The 22,270-nt window shown below is 38.7% G+C and overlaps 2 protein-coding genes across 2 annotated transcripts; both read left to right on the top strand.

The window, feature by feature from the left end:
* Positions 1–4,820: 4,820 nt before the first annotated feature.
* On the top strand, positions 4,821–15,508 carry klhl2 (kelch-like family member 2). Its single transcript, XM_053330085.1, has 13 exons — positions 4,821–4,927; positions 5,038–5,159; positions 6,979–7,141; positions 7,370–7,479; positions 7,569–7,685; positions 9,088–9,237; positions 9,369–9,486; positions 10,896–11,093; positions 11,235–11,336; positions 11,897–12,025; positions 12,249–12,389; positions 12,466–12,609; positions 13,923–15,508. Exons 1-13 carry the CDS (start codon positions 4,918–4,920, stop codon positions 13,949–13,951), a joined length of 1,533 nt encoding a protein of 510 aa, XP_053186060.1. The 5' UTR covers positions 4,821–4,917; the 3' UTR covers positions 13,952–15,508.
* Positions 15,509–16,922: 1,414 nt separating this feature from the next.
* msmo1 (methylsterol monooxygenase 1) lies at positions 16,923–22,104 on the top strand. Its single transcript, XM_053335037.1, has 6 exons — positions 16,923–16,991; positions 18,447–18,740; positions 19,455–19,603; positions 20,168–20,294; positions 20,475–20,629; positions 21,658–22,104. Exons 2-6 carry the CDS (start codon positions 18,486–18,488, stop codon positions 21,845–21,847), a joined length of 876 nt encoding a protein of 291 aa, XP_053191012.1. The 5' UTR covers positions 16,923–16,991; positions 18,447–18,485; the 3' UTR covers positions 21,848–22,104.
* The last annotated feature ends 166 nt before the right edge of the window (positions 22,105–22,270 follow it).

Genomic DNA, 22,270 nt, shown 5'->3' with positions numbered 1-22,270 from the left:
GGAATAAGGTCAAGCCCTTTGTAGAATTTAAACACCAGTTCCATCAGTTAAAAGTCATTGGCAGTACTGCTTATAATAAGCTTTTCTGAACTGTGGGAAAACAACAGTAACAATGTCCTCAGGGTTATCTCAAAGCCAAGACTGAGGCGTCTGACAGTCTGTTGTCTCTAATGCATTCAGCGTCTTCACACCAGAACAGATTTGTTCTGCGTCTTCACAGCTATCGCCTGTCCACTGACGTTACAGCCGGGTGAAAATCTTCACAGATGGGCTCTGAGGACAAAGCTTTTTGCACACTGGAGGTCTTTGGTCTTGATGAGACAACTTGGAACTATGGATTTATTATTTATTTTTTATTTTCTTATTCAGAATTACACTGATTTAAAATGAATGAGATAGAAAAATGTCAAAATGACAGGTCATAATTTTTACTTTCTGTATATTCATAATAAATAAAAAGTCAGTATTTGACCAAGTAACTCAAAAATATTGACTCCTCAAACGTGGACACATCATCAGTATCATCCCATAACTATTTCTGTCGTGAAACTGTGAGTGTTGGAAAGTAACTAAGTACATTTACTGAAGTACAATACTAACAGTCTAAGCCGGCTAACTGTATATAAGGTAGTTCAGACTAGCTCAATTTGGGGATAATTGTACTTCATAGTTATTATTTAGGTTTTAGTGGATGGTGTTAGTGTAGTGTTCCTGATAGTGAGGCTGGATTAGTACCCCCAGGGGCCCGTTGGCACTTCAACTCATTCCATTTATTCCACTAGTTGATCATTTTTCCCACACGTTGGTCAATATAAACTAACCACAGTACATTGTGGTCTGCTAACCAATCATCACTTGCCAACCTAACAAATTGACAAATAAAAATAGTCATTCATGAGTCTTATTTTCCTCGAAATAATTAATTTTATTCTGATTGCTGTTGTTACTCCATATTTCGTTTTGGGGGGGGGGGGGGGGGCAGAATATTTTTCAACATAATCAATGTAACAGAGCTGTTGTATTAGATTACTCTGGTGTTCCTGATAAAGTGGCTAGTCAGTGTATCCTTTTACTTTAATCCTTAAAGTAGATGCTGATGATACTTATGTACTTTTACTTAAGTGGGGCTTTAATGCAGGGTTTTTACCTGTACAGGGTTTTTACCTGTACTGGAATATTTTTTTTTTACATTATTTCATTGGTACCTTTTTGTCTACAGCCGGCTCAGTCTTCCACAGCTAGAGGGAGACAGTGCTTTCTTGCAGGACGCCTTGGCTGCTCGGAGGACCGTCTTTGCTGTCATGTCCTTGTTTGTGCGTTTTAATCAGCGATTGGAAAATAACAGGTAGCCTTGTCCCTCCGCCTCTCGCACCCATATACACCCCAGGAGGGAAGAGGAGGAGGAGGAGGGGGGAGAAATAGAGAGAGAGAGAGACAGGGAGAGAGAAGCTGAATAAAAATAAACCCACTTTGACTCGTCGGTCAGCGGCTATCCTGCAGGTTTTTTCAGCCGACAGGAGAGGCAGTCCGCTGGGTACAACAGCCGGGCTGAATCGCAACGTGTTTGTGCGGGGCTGTGTATTTATATATGAAGCAGGCAGCTTTAATGGGTCCACCGTCAGCCCGTCTGGCCGCTTCTGGACAGATGATCGCCGTGATTCACGCTTGAATTTAGACCCACTGAAAGACGACATTGTGGATATGGAATGGTGCATGCTGCTGGGCCAAGTTTTCAGCCTCTGAAAAACACCGGAATCATGGACAGTCATCCGCTGTAAGTGCAAAAAAACAGTGTGTATCCGTGTATGTATGTGTGTGTGTGTGTGTGTGTGTGTGTTGACGTCCCCCAGTGGCAGCTTGACTGATGGTGCCGCATTGACAGAGACAGCGGCCAGCCGGTGTGGCTGCACGCTGGCCGGGGACAGATGCCGAGCCCTGTCCGCAGGGAGCAGCCGGATCATGGTTGTAACATCATGCTTGTTTTGGTGTTTTGTTTGTGACACCGAGGGAGGATGTGTGTGTGTGTGTGTGTGTGTGTGTGTGTGTGTGTGTGTGTGTGTATGTGTGTGTGTTAACTGCTATGCCGCCATGTGTGTGTGTGTGTGTGTGTGGGTGTGTTTGTGACAGAAAACAAGGGCCACGTGATTTTTTGCCAGGAGCAGCAGCAGCAGCATAATTACATGTAAGTGTTGGATGCATTGGTTTGGATTGGGATGTTGTTAATGCGTGTGTTTTGTGCAGTGATGGAGAAAGTAGTGAAGCTGCAATATTACGCTGCAAAAAATATTGTATTACAAGTTAAAGTACTCCATTATAATGTTAAAAAAAAAGGGAATAGAGAAGCAAACCATGCAACAAGACAAAAACTAATTGTGGGAAAATGTGCATATTAATATTAAATGCATTTTGGGATATGAAATACTCAAAGTTATACATTGGAAATATAAATGGTGTTATTGATAAGGACAGATATTTACCCAAGATATTATTGATCACAAGCAAGAAGGCAATAACAAGAAATTGGTATAATATTGATGATCCCACAACTATTGAACAAGAGTGAGAGTGAGAGAAACATTTTTGTTAATAAATGGAAGAAATTTATGATTTATGACACAGTGGAAAACGCTTATAAACTTAACTGATACCTAGATTTCAAGATAATGCTTTTATATACATGGCGGATTTGGTTTGATGATTGTTTAATATGTTTGCTTTTATTTTTTTCTCTCTTTATCATTGAAAAAAAAAGTCATAAGTTATCACACAATATTCTTGTTTATACACCCAAACACTTCATAGATATTAGGCCTAAAGGTGAAATGTTAAAGTATAATCAGGAAAATGTAGGCCTACTTAAAGTAAGATTGAAGTTCTCAGTGCAGTTTTATATTTCACATATTAGATGATTACATTATTATTACTGGTGTATTCATGTGCAAATTACATTGTTTTGTCAAAACATTGCATCATATTTTATTAGCGGGTTGTCTGTTTTGTGTGTGAAATCTTATTTTTTAAAGTAACTGGTAACTAAAGTGGAGCTGCAGCTAATTTGTAGATCATTAATCGATTGGTTAGCCTATAAAATGTCAGAAATGATGAAACATGTCAATCACTGTTTCCCAAAGCCTAAGATGTTGTCCCTTAATATCTTGTTTTGTCTCATTCAACAGTCCACAACTTAAAGATACTATCATACTATCACAAAAGACTTAAGGAACCAGTAAATATTACAATTCAATTATTCAAAAATGACTCCAAACAATTAATCCATTATCAATCACTATCAATTGACAACTAATCAATTAATCACCTAATCATGCAGTTCTAAACTAAAGTTGCCAAATAAATGTAGTGAAGTATTTATTTAACCTATATGTAACTAGGAAATCTCCTTACATGTATTATCTTTTTTACAAGGGAGACTTGGACTAAAATAAAGGTTATTTTTGGTGTATAAACTTAAGATGTTCAACGTCTCCACATTCAGGTTTATACCCAGCAGTCACTTTATCAGGTCAAGGCTGGTTCATCAGCTGGGCAAAGTGGCTAACTGTCTCAGAGACCCCAAAAGTGTGTTCACAGCGTGTTAATTGGTTTCAGTAATTAGATTAATTGCAGTTTTCAAATTGCATGGAGGTGCACTATTTGTTAAAGGAGGTAATATATGTGTCAAAATAGTGTTGCTGAGACGTCCTGGACTACACATCATATTCTACAGACTTAAGAAAACATCCTTGTTTAGTAAAGATCCTTCAAAAATCACACCTTAACCATTTTAATATGTTTTTAATGAAAATGAGAATAATTCCCTCTAATATTGCTAGTCATATCACAAAAAAATCAAAATTAGATATTTTCTCAAAGTCGTCCAGCTCTATACTGCAGAGGGGTCGGGGTGTGTTGTCAATAGAAGCTCAACAGCATGCCTGAGCATACCTTCACAGTCTAATGCAATAAATCCCACCCTCAATAAGAGTATGGTGGTCTTTTATTGTTGAAACTGTCTTGCAGAGGTGTCTGTAGTTTGTGGTCGGACTGAGAGGTGTTTAAAATATTTCTGATATTCTAATATGTTACCCTACTCTAGTGTGCACCGTAATACTATGGTGAATGGGATTTCAATTTTCAATAACTCACATTATTAAAAAGTGACATTTAGAAACATACAATAGCAACATTTCTCTCCTGAATCAATCTCCTTATAACTGAGGAACATCTCAAAACCAAAACTACATGGCTAGAAACTTCTCTTGTAATTTAATGAATGGATGAATTGACACTTTTAACTGTGAAGTGACTAAATCACAGTTTTTAAACACAGTTACATGGTTGACTCACGTTCGGTTTCATGCCAGAGGAGCATTTGTCACATACTAGTTGATCATATCTCTGTCAAGTTGTGACCTCTTTCTCTTTTTCTTAATACAAACTGCCATTCATCTCATTCTTGCCTACCTCCTGTATATGAAAGAAAGCAACAGTCCTACATCTGTCTTCATTAATGGAGCATGTATTACAACTTAGTTATTATCTGTGTATATCTGTGTGTTCATGCGCCTGCTTTGTGTGTCTGTGCCGTCTGTCTCAGGTGTACTAGACTTTGTCCACACGCTCTGGACAAAGAAGACGGAGTGGAGAGGCAAGGTCCCGTCACTCTCAACCCTCGGCACATGAGGAAGGCGTTCAAAGTCATGAACGAGCTGCGCAGGTAAATTCTCTCTTCATTTCTTCATCATCTCATCATTCCTAAATCTTCTTTTTACTTATATTTTCCAAATCTTCTGTCTCATTTTGTGTCCATCTCACACATGCAGCCAGAGCTTGTTGTGTGACGTGACCATAGTAGCGGAGGATGTAGAGATCGCTGCTCACAGAGTGGTCCTTGCTGCCGGGAGCCCTTACTTCCATGCTATGTTTACAGGTAAGGATGATCTTCTGTCTGGCTGCACGTGAGTCAGTTTATTCTTTCACGCTGATTATCATTCAATAATAACTTCCTCGGTGGTGATGGATGTGTGTGTGCGCCAACAGGTGAGATGGCAGAGAGCAGAGCGAAACGAGTGAGGATAAAGGAGATGGATGGTTGGACTCTGGGACTTTTGGTGGACTACATCTACACAGCAGAGATACAGGTCACAGAAGATAACGTGCAGGTAAACACACACACACACACACACACACACACACATAATAACTACAGACTGTTATTACATTGTGCAGACTCCCACAACATTATTAGTGTCACACCGGTCGGTAGGAAGACAATCAAATCTGTTTTAACTTTAAAGGACAAGTTCACAATTTAGTCAGGTGCCCAAATGAACACTGAAAGAGGTTATCCTTGCTATAATCATTCCTCCTTTTCATACTGGTGATTATCACTTTAAATGTGCTGTTAGTGTAAGTGATGTGTGCCAAAATCTACAGTGTGTCCCACAGAATGATTTTGTACAAACCTGCATTTAAAAGTTTATCTGAAGCTTAAATGAGGCTTCAGCAGTCTGAGTTAGTCATATGAAGTTGTTATCTTAACATCAAATTCCCTCTTTGTGTTTCCAAACAAAAAGAGGAAATTTGTAACTAAAAAGACTGTAATGCTGAAAGATATCTACTTGACTTGACTCATTTGGGTTGCTGAATCTTCACATTAGCTTCAGATAAACTTTTAAATACATTTTTGCACGGATTTTGTCCCCCATGATTTACATTGTCAGTGCATTATGAATGGATCTTCTGATAGTCGGTATGTACAGGGGGAATAATTATGGCAAGAAAAACCTGTTTGGAGGATCATTGGGTACCTGACTCACTGTGAACATGCCCTTTAACACTGTTTGAAGTCACATTTCAATTTCAAGTTTCAATTTGTATGATACTGGTTGTGCTACTAAAGACTGTGTTTACATACTGTACACAATACAGCAGTATGTAAACACTTTGCACTAGGTTAAAGGGTGAGAATGAATGATTATGTTTTGTTATTCTGATTAAACTAAAATTCCTGCTGACCAGCTTGTGATCAGTTATTGGAATACCACAGCAGCCCTTCACAAAAATCCTGATCAAAAATCCCATAAAGTTGTCACTTGGATGTCCTGGATAGCATCTTCAGTATTAATCTCACGCTGCACCAGCAGGTGTAACCCAAAGGTTCAAACGATGAAGTCAACACAAATATTTGAACAATCTCACTTTTCTCCCCATCCAATAAAATAAAACTGCCTTTCTCTTCACTTAAGATTGATCCCTAACTGTCATCTGTATGTCCCCTTAACTGAAATCAAGTCACATTAATAAAGTAATGATACGATTTCAGGGGAGTAAGTATTCAGTCAACAAAGATAGACTGTGTGTAACAAAGTGTGATGTCTTTATTCCCTCTTGTGTCATTTCATTTATCACAAATTACTGTAGTTCAGAGAGAGCAAAGAAGGAGAAATATGGTGCATCCTTTCAACAGTGTATTCTCCAACATTATTATACGTTTCCCACTCAGATCATTTTCATGCACTAGCACATTTTTTTAAAAAAACATACATTTGCATACATGGTCAAGTGACCAGACTTTTTCAGCAGAAGTGTTGCTGGTTATATTTACTAGGTTAATCATAGAATGGGAATCTGTTTTCATAATGTTGCTGACATCAGATTGCTGCTGAGATTAGAGAATAATGTGCACAAAATAGATTTAAAGTATATATTTCACTTGATAAACAGTGATCACATGCTCACACAGATGCATTTAACACAGAGCTCTTCCTTCAGCAGCCCCAAGTAGAGCTTTTTATTTTTTTCACTCAAGGAAACTGTTGCAGTAATGAGCAGTGGCCATTTGGGGTAATGGACTTTGATCAGCTGGCATAAAAATGTTTGTACCCACCAGGCCAACCCTTTAATTTAATTCACCTGTATCCTATAAAGCCAAACACACCACCTAATGCAGGGCAGTGTGTGTGTGTGTGTGTTTCACAGGCGTTGCTGCCGGCAGCAGGTCTACTCCAGCTGAACGAGGTGAAAAAAGCTTGTTGTGACTTCTTGAGCTCTCAGCTTCATCCATCCAACTGTCTGGGAATACGAGCGTTCGCTGACCTGCACGCCTGCTCTCAGCTCCTCGCACAGGCCAACAGCTACGCAGGTTTGTGTGCACAAAAACTGTGTGTGTGTGTGTGTGTGTGTGTGAAAGAGTGTGACAGATCTTATTGCTTTACCAAAATTGGTTTGTGTGTGTCCTGGAGCATATGGGGCAGTGGAGGATACAGAATGAGAGCAGGTTTAATTAATGAAAGTGTGGAGAAGGAAACGTGGTTATGGAAAATAGCTGCGGTCATGAAGTAGTAATTTCACATGATGCTTTTGTTTGCAGAGCAACATTTCACTGAAGTTGTTGGGAGTGAAGAGTTCCTTAATTTAGGCATGGAGCAAGTGTCCAGCCTGATCGCCAGCGACAAACTCACCATCCCCACAGAGGAGAAGGTACACACACACATTCACACTGCTCAGTATACACAGATATAATTGTACCAAACGTGCTTAAATTGTATGTTTTGTACATTGTGGAGCAGGTGTTTGAAGCAGTAATAGCTTGGGTCAACCACGATAAAGACGTCCGCCAGGAACACTTGGCTCACCTGATGGAACACGTCCGCCTGCCGCTCCTCTCCAGAGAATACCTGGTGCAGGTACGTTTGTCTGCATGTTCTTGTTCTTGTCAGAGGTTTTAAGAAGCAGCGCACTCAAGCTCACCTGTTGTTGTCAGGAAGATGATTCACCCTCTGCTCATGTCTCTGACCAGATCACAAGTGCTGAATGTTTTGATCTCAGATTTGTGGCAGAAGTATTACATCATGCAGACAGGTTCAACTTCTGTCTGTCAGCCAGCATGTAGTATGCCAACATGTTTCTATGTATCCAGTTTACAGGAGTAGTTGTCTGACTAGTTTTTAGTTGGAGCAGGGATGAGATGGCAAAATCAATGTGAAAGTTTTGTTTCATGTAATTTATTCACAAAGTGAATCGTTGAACAAGGGCAGAGATTCAGACATGTGAAAACAGGCTGCTGTGTTGGTTTATATCCTGGTTCATTAATCTCTGTTTTGTTGGTTTGTCTTAGTTTTGTTTGTTGCTGCAGTTTTCTCTGTCACAGGATAACGTACTTGAAAAGAAAAGAAAGTATGTGACAGGTATAGATTATCTTCACTGTTGCTCTGATGGTTTAAGATATAAGTATATATGATATAATCTCTCTGAAGTATGTGAAATGTATTAACTAGTGATGTGTAAGTCAGTAAGTATTTAAAAAATGAAGCAGTGTAGCAATGTGGGGCATGAGCAGGAAGAACAAACTGTAAATATGGACAAAAAATATAGATTATATATATATATTATATATATAGAATCTGAGACACTTGATTAGAATCATATCACCAGGTAGTATTGGATTAAAGTTTTTAATTATGCCCCTGTTGTTATTTTTTGGATGTTGGAGGAGCTCAAACACCCAGATACAAGCAAGCAGAGCTGAGTTTAACTTTTTCTTCATTTTTCTTCAATTTTGCTTCACCCTCACAGACAACAGGTGGTTATGACAGTAATGTGGAAGATTTGAACTTGGCTTTAAGTGAAAAATAATCAATGAATAACACAATAGGATGTTATGAGAAAGGTTATTTTGCTGTTAATGAAGCAGGAACAATAACTCCCAACTCCTGAAAATTATATTTCAGAGACTCATTGTTCTTTATGTTCAGTCAGTAGATGAATGTTGTCACCTCTTGGACATGGGTGCATGTTTAATTTTGAAAAAAAATAATATAAACTCTGCTGTGCCTGTATTGAAAGTTTTGACTTTCATGAGCAGCTGATATCGCTGGCATTTGATGTTTAGTCTCTTGAGGAAAAACATGAGGTATTCTACCACGAGTGGAGAGTTAACATTGTCCAGATAACGTATATTGATATGAGTTATTTGTCAGTAGAATAAGGTTTTGATTGTCAGATTTCAGATCATTTATGTGTCAGAATATACAACAGTATAAATCCTGTTGGCTGATTGGTTCCTCTCTCACTTTTTGGTTGTGTTAGCGGGTGGAGGAGGAGTCTCTGATCAAGAATAGCAGCGCGTGTAAAGACTACCTGATCGAGGCCATGAAGTATCACTTGCTGCCAGCTGATCAGAGAGCTCTGATGAAGACTGCACGTACACGTATGAGGACTCCAGCCTGCTGTCCTAAGGTACAAACACTAAGAGTCTCTACAGCAGGACAGAGAAGGGCACCCACGCTCAGTTGAAGCAGGAAAACAATTATTGATCCGTAACCTTTTCAGTTATTTATTATTGGCACTGCTGTTTTGGTTGTGTTCAGGTGATGGTCGTGGTTGGAGGACAGGCTCCAAAGGCCATCCGGAGCGTTGAATGTTACGACTTTGAGGAGCAGCGATGGTATCAGGTGGCTGAACTTCCTACCAGGAGGTGCAGAGCAGGTAGGAAACAATAATATTAACTGTAGTGTATCATAATTCAAGTCTGGATCCTCTGAAGGATGAGACCCATGATGGTGTTTCACATACAGTACTCCCCAAATCAGACGGAGCACCCTCACACAGGATTAAAAAAATATTGGTGCATTTTTAGAAAGGCCTCGACAACTTGTAAATAAAAAATGTGAGTTTATCTCCACAAAGTGTAAATGACATTTAAAAAGAAGAATAAAAAAAGAAAAATATTAACGTTTCTCAGAGTAAGGTATTGAAAAAAGTGGTATTTAGTTTGCTGAAACTCAGATATTGTATTGGCTTTATTATAAAAACTGAGAAGATACTCAGCCATAATCCAGGTTGCTAACAAGGTCAGTGGACTTCAAGCCTGGCTCCCATTATTCCAACCTTGCAGCAGCTTTTCTTAAATTCAGATGGTATATTTAACTGATGATCTCCTGAATGCAAATAACTTTCAAATACAATGTTGGTACATGAGGATTCTTAACTTAATGAACGTTACCTGAACACTTCTTTTAAAATGATTAAATAGTCAACAATGGACAATGTGGCAAACTCAGAGCTGTAACTGATAAATTGGCTTTTCACATGATCACAAGATCACACAGGAATCCATCTTGTCAGACTTTAAGTTACGAGCTTGTGTCAGAACCACCAGTGGTTCGGACCAGTCAGCGTCTTCTGAGGATTCTTGCATAACTTTTTGAATCCAGCTGCCTCACAAGGTAAAACGGTGACAGACAGATGCTTCATCCAATCACCTGCCTAGTATTTTTTGAGAGCAACTCCCCTTTTCCAAACAGTTTCCAAGGACGACGTCCCCAGATGGTTCTGTGTAACAAACCATCTGGTATGTCAGGTTGTAGTCTTCCAAATTCAGACTAAAAAAGGCCCATTTTTTTTAAAGTGTTTGTAAGCTACACAGCGCTCGTCACCCAGCTAGAAATTAGGACATAGCTATGGAATATTATACGTTTTAGGGTGAAGTCTGGTCACATTAAAGAGTAAATATAACTCTTTATTTGGGGTCATGGCCACATTGAGATCCAAACTTAAAATCCACACACTGAGATATTGCTGTTTCAGGCGTTGCTGGTATTGTGCACATTTTAAATGTGACTGTGATCTGAGTATTGCAGCATTATTCCTTTATCACAACCCCTGGAGACCTTTTACTGACGGTCCTTACTGTGAAGACACATGAAAGAAAAAAAACATGTTTCTTCTACAATTACTTCTGGTCTCTCGCTCCTTTTTTTTTATTGTAGAAAACAATACAGGAAAGCACAAAGCTGCCATCTGCACAGCTCTGTCTGCAACATCATACACTTGCTGCTGAGTGTTTTGGGAGATAACTGTGTTTACCTGTGTATTTCCTGTGTTATTCTCTCCAGGTGTGGTTTATGTGAGCGGCTGTGTCTATGCAGTCGGCGGTTTCAACGGTTCTTTGCGCGTGCGGACAGTTGACTGTTACGACCCGATGATGGACCGCTGGACGAGCGTGAGCAGCATGCAGGACCGCCGGTCAACGCTTGGTGCTTCTGTGCTCAATGGACTGCTGTACGCTGTGGGAGGCTTTGATGGCAGCACAGGTATGGTGATGTTTGTTTAGATTTCTGTGGTCAGTGAGGCCATTGCTGAGCTAAAGAACTGCTACAGGCTTTAAACTTTTGTAAAAGCAGAGAATGATCAAATACGTGACTGTTCATGTTTGTTTTTCTGCATTTTGGCAGGTTTGTCGACAGTCGAGGCATATAATGCCAAGACAGACGAGTGGTTCCATGTGTTACCCATGAGTACCCGACGTAGCAGTGTAGGAGTGGGCGTTGTTAATGGTGAGTACAATTCCCAGTTCAGTATTACAGGCAGCATTTAGAAATAGATTCACAAAGTGGAGAAAATTACAGAAACACTTAAATACCATTTAGTAGTCCAGTAGTAACTACAATTTTGACAAAGCACTTTTTTTTTTCCTGTAGACTTTCAGAGGTGATGAAGTCATAGTTTATTGAGACAGGAAGCTTTCTGATACAAGATTATATTATTACAATAAGACTGTGTTGTTATATGGTATTGCATTTTTGTACCACATATATTACAGTTTTGATCTTGTCTTTGATACTGAATATCACAAGTACTGAAATGAAAGTGTTTATACTTCTAAATAATCTGAATCTGAGTGTTTTGGGTGATCATCAACACAGAATGAAAGACTGTTTGAGTTAAAGTATGTTGCTTAAATACACATCACAATATAGTTTAAAAAGTGAACACCAAACTGATAGTCTTAACATTATAGGTTTATTTACTTATACTTGCTGTTGTATTGTCTTGTAAAGCACTATTCTCTTATTCTAAGTTGTGGATTACACATATTCTTTGTGTGTTTTTTCAGGGATCCTGTACGCAGTTGGAGGTTACGATGGAGCCACCAGGCAATGTCTGAGTACAGTAGAAGCTTACAACCCCAAAAGCAACACGTGGAGCTACATTGCTGAGATGGGCACGAGACGTAGTGGAGCAGGTGTGTGTGTGTCCTACGTTTTGTTTTTATGATTTAATGCATTTTTAAAAAATTGAAGTCAAACCTTTCTCACGGATTTATCCATTAAAACATCACACAACCTTTATCACAAGATCAGGAAAAAGAGATTGATGCATGTTCCACTGTACTCGCTCAGGTGAATGATGTTAAAAAAACGTCAGATTTGTTTTTGTTTAACGTATTTGTCCGATGTCTTCTACAGGTGTAGGTGTGTTAAAAGGTTTACTGTATGCCGTGGGAGGACATGACGGTCCATTGGTGAGGAAGAGCTGTGAAGTTTACGATCCAGCCTCCAACAGCTGGCGACAGGTAGCTGACATGAACATGTGTCGCCGCAATGCAGGTAAGAAGAACACAGCTGTCCGATGTTCCACACGGCTGTAAGACATCAGTTAATCTTTATATTTGGTGTATTTCAGGTGTGTGTGCTGTAAACAACGTACTGTATGTGGTGGGAGGAGATGATGGCAGCTGTAATTTGGCCTCTGTGGAGTTCTACAATCCAAACTCGGACAAGTGGACACTACTGCCGACCTGCATGAGCACAGGACGCAGTTATGCAGGTGTGTAGGCAACACATGAGAACACAGTTGTTTATTTGTGCATCACTGCTAAATGGACATTTTGCATCCAAACATATCAACTCTCAGTGGAATAACATAATAATACAATCATAGCATGTATTGTTTTACTAAATTCTGTTGTCAAAATCCATAATGGCAAACAGGCAACGAGAACCACTTAATAGAAATATTATGATTAATGTTGTTATTCTGTTGTCAACCATATAATTCAGCTATAAACTGATCAGAACTTGCTGCTAATCAGGAGATTTTGATCTTTTTTTTAAATTATTTTTTTATGGATTTTTGAAGTTTACAACAAACAAAACATAAAAACACCCGCACAAACACCACACAGAGGCAGAGGGTAATACTGCGTCAAAAGTCATCAGAGATAATGTCGAAATAACGGCCAATTAACAGTGACTGTACCCAGTTATTTCAGACCACGCTAAACCATTTAGACCCCTCTGAAGAGCCTGGGCCCCATCTTCTCCAATATAGTCCAGAAAGGGGTTTTGAGACTTTGTTTTGGCAAAACGTGCACAAACCCAACACCAGAATTTCATTTTGACATATATGGAGAATAAATACTGGAGTATATAAAAATACATTATTACTTATGCACCGATCATTAAAAAGGAAAATATATCATCAAGTAAATTTTCTCTTCTGTACATACTCTTATGATGTTGGACACCTTTGCTAAACATAGTCAATGTTCCCAAACTTGAGGTAAACGTATGTAGAAATGCTCCCCACAAGTATTTTCTTCTACCATGCCAACATGCTGACATCAGCTTGTTGTGCATGGCAATAAACAGCTGTTTGCACACTTTGTTAAGCTAGCATTCTGGCTCGAACCTGTATGGATGTATTTGAGAAGTTTACAATTTGAGTAAAAGAAGGAGAAAAAAGTGAAATCCTACTATTATCATTTGTTGGTCAATCAGAACTCACTGGAGGGGAATTACGGAGACGGGAGCTAGAACAGCCTGTTTCTAGACAGAGGCTGGACTGAGGGGCTGTGTAAAGGGCCAATATAAGATAAATAAGGAGTGTTTTGAACTGTAAATCATGCAGATATTCGAGTAGAGCCCCAGATTAAAAATATAGATTTGTGAATGTGCATGATATGTTCCCTTTAAATAATACTGTTGGTATTATCGCTGTTACAAGTATTAACTTCCTGTTCCTGCAGTTACTGGTGCTCATATTAATGTCACTATTAACAGAGACAGTTGTGGTCAATACTTTGCTTTGATTTCAGTATATATGAATATTATATCACATTATCAATTTTTTTTACCCAGGCGTGACTGTGATTGACAAGCCCTTATGACTGCTCTTGACACCTGCCACTCATTTGGAGCAGAATTCTCCTGCTGAATACTGATCTTGGATCTGTCAATGATGCCAATGCTTTGATGTCGGGCAGCATTAGCACAGACAGGCACTGACGAAGATGAAGAAAATGACAAGATTGTTGATGTTGTTGTTGTTGGTGACAACGATGAAGATTTTTTGCACTTACCTGAACAGGGGAGCTGTAACAAAAAGGAGGGGGGGAGGGGTCGAACCCGTGTCTTAAAGCCGTCATGGCTGGACTGCAGCGGCTACTGGACAAAACCAGTGTGAAGCACCACTGTATGTACCACTGCAGTGCCACTGAAACGCTACTGATATGAAGCTACTATAACTGCAGAGTTACTTTAACATTAGTGATGTTAACATGAAGCGGCTCGGAGAGAGACCACCGATTAATTTACGGGAGAGGAAGGAGGCAGAGAAGGACCATTAAGGACTGAAATCTTTGTTTCTCCTTTGTTTCTATCATCCCGTGAAGTGTGTGTGTGTCTGTGTGTGTGTGTGTGTGTGAGTGTGTGTGCTTGCATTTAAAAGGTGCTCCATTGCTTGTGAGCATGTGTTCGTGTGCATCTGAGTCTCTTGTGTGGTGACGCCTGGTCCGATGGCGCATGAACACACTCTGTCTGACCTCCGACTTTACAGTGTTGCAGCGTGGCTGTTCAAGTGTGCCTGAATGTCAATTTACACCCCGCTTCCCACTTCTTCTTCTTCTCCTCCTCTGTTATGCCTTTAGTACTGTAACTGGACTGGGCACAGCTGGACTCTGGGATAAAGAAATGCATTCGGAAAGTGGCTTTAGATCATTGATGGTTGCATTAGTCCGCATGAATTCAGAACAGCCACATGAGAAGCAAAAGATGATAATGTACGATTCTTCTTGGGGGGGCGAAAAAAAAGCAAACTTTCAGTGGAATATTAACCTTCTGATAAAGAAGAAGCCTAATTTCATGTTGCCAAAAACATTGACCAGGGGAGAAGCTTCAGTTTCAGATGAAAACAGTTGGAAGTATCAGTGCTTTACAGTCACCTGGCAGCCATGTTTGCTGTGGTTGTAACCACTCATGACAACTACAGCCTGAACTCACTGCATGGTCCCCGACTCTAACCTCTTACCCTCCAACGGCCCCCTCTTCTCCCTTGGTGTAGCAACCCTATTAACTACTGCAACACCCTGACGTACTATGAATGTGCCAACTTAAAGTGTCTCTTTCTTTCTGTCTCTCTTTATTACTCTACATCACTAATCTGTTCTCTCTCTTTCTGGAAAGTGACCAAACCTACTCTTGATTTCCGTTCTCTTCAGTCTCTTTCTCTTCCCTCTCCTTCTATATTGAAAATTGCTATAATAGTAACTGGTATCGCTGTTTCTTGTCAGTGTATTGAGGAATGTCAAGTAGGCTAATGACTTTGAAAATGTTTCATTACTTGTTTTATATTATCATTAATAAATATGCTTCTTGTATTTAAAGCTGTGAAATTATATAATCTGTTTTTAAAACTTTGCCAAATCAGTAAAACATTGAAATGGAAAGTGTTATGTGTGTGTGTGTTTTTTTGTTTTTGGTATAAATTTTCAGTGAGTAATTTATGAAGAGTGAGATATCACCATATAACCTGGTATAATGCTGGCATCATTTGCTTGCTTGGGTTAACAGTCCTCTTAACTTCATCTTTGATCTGAAAATATCTCACTTACACTCATCTACACTTTTGCCAGTTTTTGACTGTTCAGACTTATCTTTTGTGAACTTTGGCTTCTTTGGTCAAATGGAGTAAAAAAAAGGGGGGGATTAGCAGTGCTGCAAAGTAACTATTTACTCATGTACAGTGCTAATCTCTTGACTTAAGTATCTATATTTTATGATACTTTATACATTTCAGATGGACATATTGTACTATTGTTGAGTATACTTTGCTGCTTATAGGACTTACTTATAATGCAGTATTTCTACTGAGGGTATTTCTACTTTTACTTGAGTATATGAGTTAAATACTTCTTAGACCTCTGTTTATATACTGTTTATACATTCTCCTTATATTCTTACTTATAGCCCTTTAAGTCTATTGACTCCACCTTAACAAGCTACAACTTTAAAATGCTCCTTATATGTTAATGTGTCAGTAATTAAAATAATAATAATACAGTATATAATATCACAGGAAGGGATAATGTTGCTGCATGATTAATAAATTTGATACCTCGGGTGTATTTTGCTGCTAATACTTTGCAGGACTTTTACTTCTAATGGGGTTTTTCTACAGAGGGAGTATTCACTTGAGTAAAGTATTTTCTTCAACATGTTTATATATCTCAAAGTAAAGTATCAAAAAGTATAGTTTTGGCATCAGTACTAAACCTCAGGTATTGCACTACTGTTGACAAATATCAATCATTAGATCAGATTAAAAGTTAAATAGTGCATGAACTGAAATGCAATGTATCTAATAGTAGTAAGTATGCAATATGACTGAATTTAGATTAATTACAGAAAGAACAGCAACTAGGTTAAAATCTATTATATAATAATGCTTTCTTTAAAAAAAACACAACAAAAACATCAATTAATCTGTGTTTTACTATAATTTAGGCCTCATTATCTTTAAACTGGGTCAATTTTAAGCTTAATTTAATTCGCCTCTACAACATTTTCAGAGGTTGACCTTGAAGTTATAAAACAAAACAGAAGGTACGTTTAAAACTGAAGATACACATGTGTGACTCAAAGATCTCCGGACAACACACCTCACACCATCTCTTCCCTCATACAGTCTGTTCAACACCGACACTGTTATGAAAGCCCAGCTCGCCTCTGATTGGCTGTTGCTGTGGAAACCCTCAGTCTCACTATCATCACTCCATCCCTCAGACCAATCAGAGACACTGCTCGGCCCACCTACGTCAGTCTCCTCTCCCTCCGACCAATCAGATGGCACGATATTAGTGTACTTCACCCGGCCGGCCGCCTCGCGCTCAGGTAGACACGGGACGTGTAGACGGGACGTACCGCGGAAAGGTGAGTGTGGCGTCGTCGCCGGCTGCAAATTTAACATTTAGCTGAATATTTCGCTGCGATACTAAAACCTAATTTGTTGTTAATGCAATATAGAGACGAATATTGCAGGGTGTTGGATAACGACCGGTGAAATCTGGTATGAACGCTATTTAGGCCTGTTATAGCAAAGCTTGAACGCTATTTTTGTTACTAAATGGTCATAAAAACGGTGTGTTTATGAAGTATTACTGGTGCACAGCTGTTAAAAGGGACGTGAAAGATGCAGGGGGAACCAGAGAGGTGGTTTTATATGTCAAAGTGTTATATAGTAGCTGTAGGTGTTTTTCGCTTTGTTACAGTGAAGTATAGAAATGCAGCTGCAGCAAAAGTCTGTTTTAAGTATATTTATATAGTATTATATTAGTTGCTGCCTCATGCACAAGTGTTATGCAACAAATGTTATGTAAAAGTGTAATGTTACCGCCATTGTTTTCCTGAAATGTAATATCACATTCAAAAGAACATATTAACCCTTCTGCAGCATGTTTATTATTTTTATTTTTATTTTTTTTAAACATTTTTATGGTCATTTTAGTAGTTATGGTCAGTTTAGTAGTTCAATTTAACGTATTTTTGTGGTTTAATGTAAATAAGTTTAGCAGAAGTGGAGTTTTTACAATACTGTCTACACCAGACTTACCAGTTTGTCATACAGTACATGTTAAGTTATTTATACTCCACTACATTTCTACATTTCAGTGTGAAATATTGTACTTTCTACTCCTCTACATTTATGACAGCCGTGAAGACTTTTCACACAAAACACGTTATCGTTTTGTGTTAAAGATTAAACTGTCCAACAGTATTTAGAGCAGTTCAAAAGAGCTCCACCTCAACAAACTACAACAGTAAAATGCTGCTTATATGTAAATGCACTGATAAAAAGGGGAAAAAAACTAATAATACAACATTCTCAGTTTTCTGTTTTTGTATTTTTACATTTTAAACTTAATATTGCTGATTTTTTTTTTTTTTTTTTTAAGTCAGATTTTGAAAGAGGGTCTTGTTCTGTACCTCTAACATAGTATTTTTTACACCTTTATTGTATTCAAGTCAAGGATCTGGGCAGTGTGTTCTTAGTTATTTGTAGTAACATCCAGCATGTTTAAAGTAGTTTTGAGTATTTCAAATGGTTTCTAATGTATGATGACTAGATATTTAAGTTATGATGTGAAAAAGTAATTTCAAAATTAGTTTAAAAACTCTTTGTTGTATTTTTAGCAGTTTACTGGTTACTTTATATTTACCCAATTTCTTGCCTGTTCTGTTCTCCTGTAGCCTTGATTTGATAATGAATCATATTCATTTCAATCAATTATTTTGCTCATCTTCCTCTTCACATGATAACTGTGAAACGTGCATGACTCAAATAAGTATTTGTATCGTACCTGTAACGGGGTTGTTTGTGTTTTCCAGTCTTCTCTCCAGACCTGCAGTCACCTTACGTCATCCATCATGGAGGTGAACGGCACGGCAAACATCCTGAGCTCAGCTTACCTTGCGGCAGAATATGTTGATGCAGTACTACCACAGAACCCCCTCCAGCCCTCCCTGAAACATGCCTGGGGTTACATGCTGGACAACTACACCAAGTTTCAGATTGCCACCTGGGGGTCCCTCATTGTCCATGAGTTCATCTACTTCCTCTTCTGCCTGCCTGGTTTCCTCTTCCAGTTCATGCCCTTCATGCAGAGATACAAGATCCAAGTGGTATGTGAAGACTCTCAGTCATCCAGGTCATAGTTATCCAAGCAGGGTTGAATTTATGGGAACTGGACTTTTTGGTTGTAGATACTTAAAGATGTTTTGCTTCTCGTCCAAGGGGCTTTTTCAGCTGTAACTTACTGGTGTGGAGTAACAGGTTTTTAACCTTGTGGGGATTTTACTTGGTTTGGTAGTGCTCCTGGCTGTTGTAACAACCATTGTTAGAGTTGTTGGAGCCAGCCAATGAACATTGTTGTTAAGTGTCCTGGGAAGGGAAAAGAACAGTGCTATAATGGGTGTTAAGTTGTGTTGTAGCCCTCCTCTTCTGTTGAGGGTGTGGTTTCTGTTCTTTGACGTAAGCAGCTGTTGCTGTTGGCCCTCCTGTGTGGCCCTCAGCACAGGAGGGCCAACACCCAGCAGTTTACCTACACCGGAAAGATAAGGGACAAATGGTTTGATTGAGGTGTAAAGGAAGCTAATTATTTATTTACAACTGAAGATTATATATAAGGTCATCAGGTATCTATAACCAAGAAGTCCAGTTGCTCTTGATTCAACCCCGCCTTGGACAACAGGTGCATGCGTGTGTGTGTATGTGTGTGTGTGTGTGTGTGTGTGTGCGTGTGGACATTATTTTATTTTGTATGTTTATTTATTACCAAAGTCTAAGATGACATTGCTCAAAATGAACCTTCTCTTGGTGTGAATGTGTACATTCAGGACAAACCAGAGACCTGGGAGAAACAGTGGAGATGTTTCAAGATGCTGCTGTTCAACCATTTCTGCATCCAGCTGCCTTTGATCTGCGGGACTTACTACTTCACTGAATTCTTCAACATCCCTTACGACTGGGACTCCATGCCACGCTGGTCAGTAGGATGACAGTAAAACACGCCTTAACAGCTCATATTCAAAGTATTTGAGACAGATTAGAAAAGTTATACAACTACTACCATTTTGTTTACATAAATGTAAAGAGCTGAGCAATATGGCTGAAATTGATATTAAAATGTGGGTAATGGAGGCAAAATGACATGACTTTCTTACAAAATGCTTCACAAAACTTGAAGCATGCAATCCCTACTGTAGAAATATAACAATACATTTAGATATACCATATGATTATAATGTTATTTCATGATTGTGGTGATATCTAATTAATCTGAATCTGAATCTGAATTATGCTAAGCCTCATAAATGCATTACAGTACCCACTGTTTTTAATTTAGACAACTTTTTGTCTTGCATATAAAGCAAGTTATTCAATATTAATGTATGCTTGTTTGCCTTATCTGGGCACAAATCATCTGTTGTGAGATAAAAGAAAGTATTTTGAATCAACCCATTTCAACCTGACTGAGACAACAGATGGATTTGACTAAAAGTGAGTTTTTGTAATAATGTCCCACCTCTCCCCTCATGTCCTCGTCCAGGCCGTACATCTTGGCTCAGTGTTTTGGCTGCGCTGTTGTTGAAGACACCTGGCACTACTTCCTCCACCGTCTGCTTCACCACCGCAAGATCTACAAATACATCCACAAAGTCCACCACGAGTTCACGGTAAGTAAAACACGTGATTAGATGAATAAACACAAATTCAACACTTCCTGGTACATCTCTTTACAGTAGAGTTACTTATTAACTGGACAAATGTGAACACACACACACACACACACACACACACACACACACACACAAACATGCACGTGTCTTCATAACGATCTCTCTGCTGTCCATCAGTCTCCATTTGGCATGCAAGCCGAATACGCCCATCCTGCTGAGACGCTCATCCTGGGAGCTGGTTTCTTCATCGGCATCATGATCTTCTGTAACCACGTCTTCTTCCTGTGGGCCTGGGTGGCCTTCCGCCTGCTGGAGACCATTGATGTCCACAGGTAGGACACACAAACAGCACTAAATGCACACACACATTGTGCAGACTGAAAGAGGACAAAATATAAAGCAATGAAACACTTCTTTAAAACAATGGGGACGCATTGCAGAAGAAGCTGATGGCATTTACAGGGATCACATTAACACACTCAGTAATTTGTGAGGTTGACCACTAGAGGGCCACAGAGGACACTACATGTTAATATTACAGTTTTATTAGGTGACACTGAACTCCTTTATCTTTATATATTGAAGGTGTCTTATTTTAATACATTTAAATACAGCTAATTATAAATTGGAGATTTACATACAAATCCTCTAAAAATAATATAATATATTTTGTGTATATGTGCCTTACATTCTTAACATTAATTAGATTTTCCATTATTTTATCCTATTTTACTTTAACTAAATGTAATTATATCTATATTTTATTTTATTCTATTTTCTTTTTTTACTGTAAAGCAATTTGTAACTTGTTTTTTAATGTTTTATTATCATTGTGCGTTTATGGTTATTAATCCATTGATGCTAGATTTCACAGTCTTGGCTGGTAATTTAAAAAAAAAAGAAAATACAACACATTTAATTAATTTAAGCTTCACATCGAAACAGCAACAACAACAAAAAAATGAAAATAGGAATAAAATATAAAGGTACAAAGCATAAACAATATACAGAAAATGAGGAATGAAAAGAAAGATAGACTTTCAGAAAATTCATCGATTAAAAAAACTTGAATATATCCACAATTTTTAAAAATCTAGCCATATTTATGACATTTTATCTTGTAATCTTTAAAGCTTCTTTGGCTTGTTTGAAATTATGCAAGCAAACACAAAAGTCTTACTTTTCTTTGGTTTTTACATCAAAATAATTATAAAAATGACAATTGTTTTGTTTGAAGGACTGTACATCATAATTTGGACAATACTGATTACTGGTATCTGAAATGGAGTGAAGATCCATCATTTCTGTTAATGAAAAGGTTTGAGATTTTAATTCCCCTCTTTCTCTTACTCCTTCTCAGCGGTTACGACATCCCTCTGAACCCTCTCCACCTGATCCCGTGCTACGCCGGCGCCCGTTTCCACGACTTCCACCACATGAATTTCGTCGGGAACTACGCCTCCACCTTCACCTGGTGGGACAAGCTGTTGAAGACAGACAACCAGTACAACAAGCACATGCAGAAACAGGAAGAGAAGAAAGATCAGTAAACCACTCGCGACTGGTTTGTCAGGAGGAGGGAGGAGGAGGCAGTGAGCCGTACGGACACACAGCGAGCACACAAACACTGCTGTTTTTCCCCTCAGTACATAGCAACACACTTACACACACACTAAAGGTGTACTTTAAATGAATCAGTACCACTGTGGTTTGATTCTGAATCAGACTGTGCCTTTCTACAAAAAGAAGTATTGTTGTGCGCTTCTGTCGACAGCTGCTGGCTGAAATAAAACCATCAACATCCTCATTTTGATTTGTTGCTTTGCTTGGTCATTGAGTGAAACAAGTATGTAAATGTGTTTCTTGTGAAATGCTTGTGTATACCTCTGAATGTCTCAGCACTTTAGCGCTTCCTCTCAAGTTGAACTGAGTCACGGCCACACAGTTTTTTACTCTGTTAAAGCCGCAGTTCA

Source organism: Scomber japonicus, chromosome 2, assembly GCF_027409825.1.
Source record: "Scomber japonicus isolate fScoJap1 chromosome 2, fScoJap1.pri, whole genome shotgun sequence".
NCBI classification, from domain to species: domain Eukaryota; kingdom Metazoa; phylum Chordata; class Actinopteri; order Scombriformes; family Scombridae; genus Scomber; species Scomber japonicus.
Note: the sequence above shows the minus strand (reverse complement) of the source record. Positions and strands in the feature narration are given on the sequence as shown.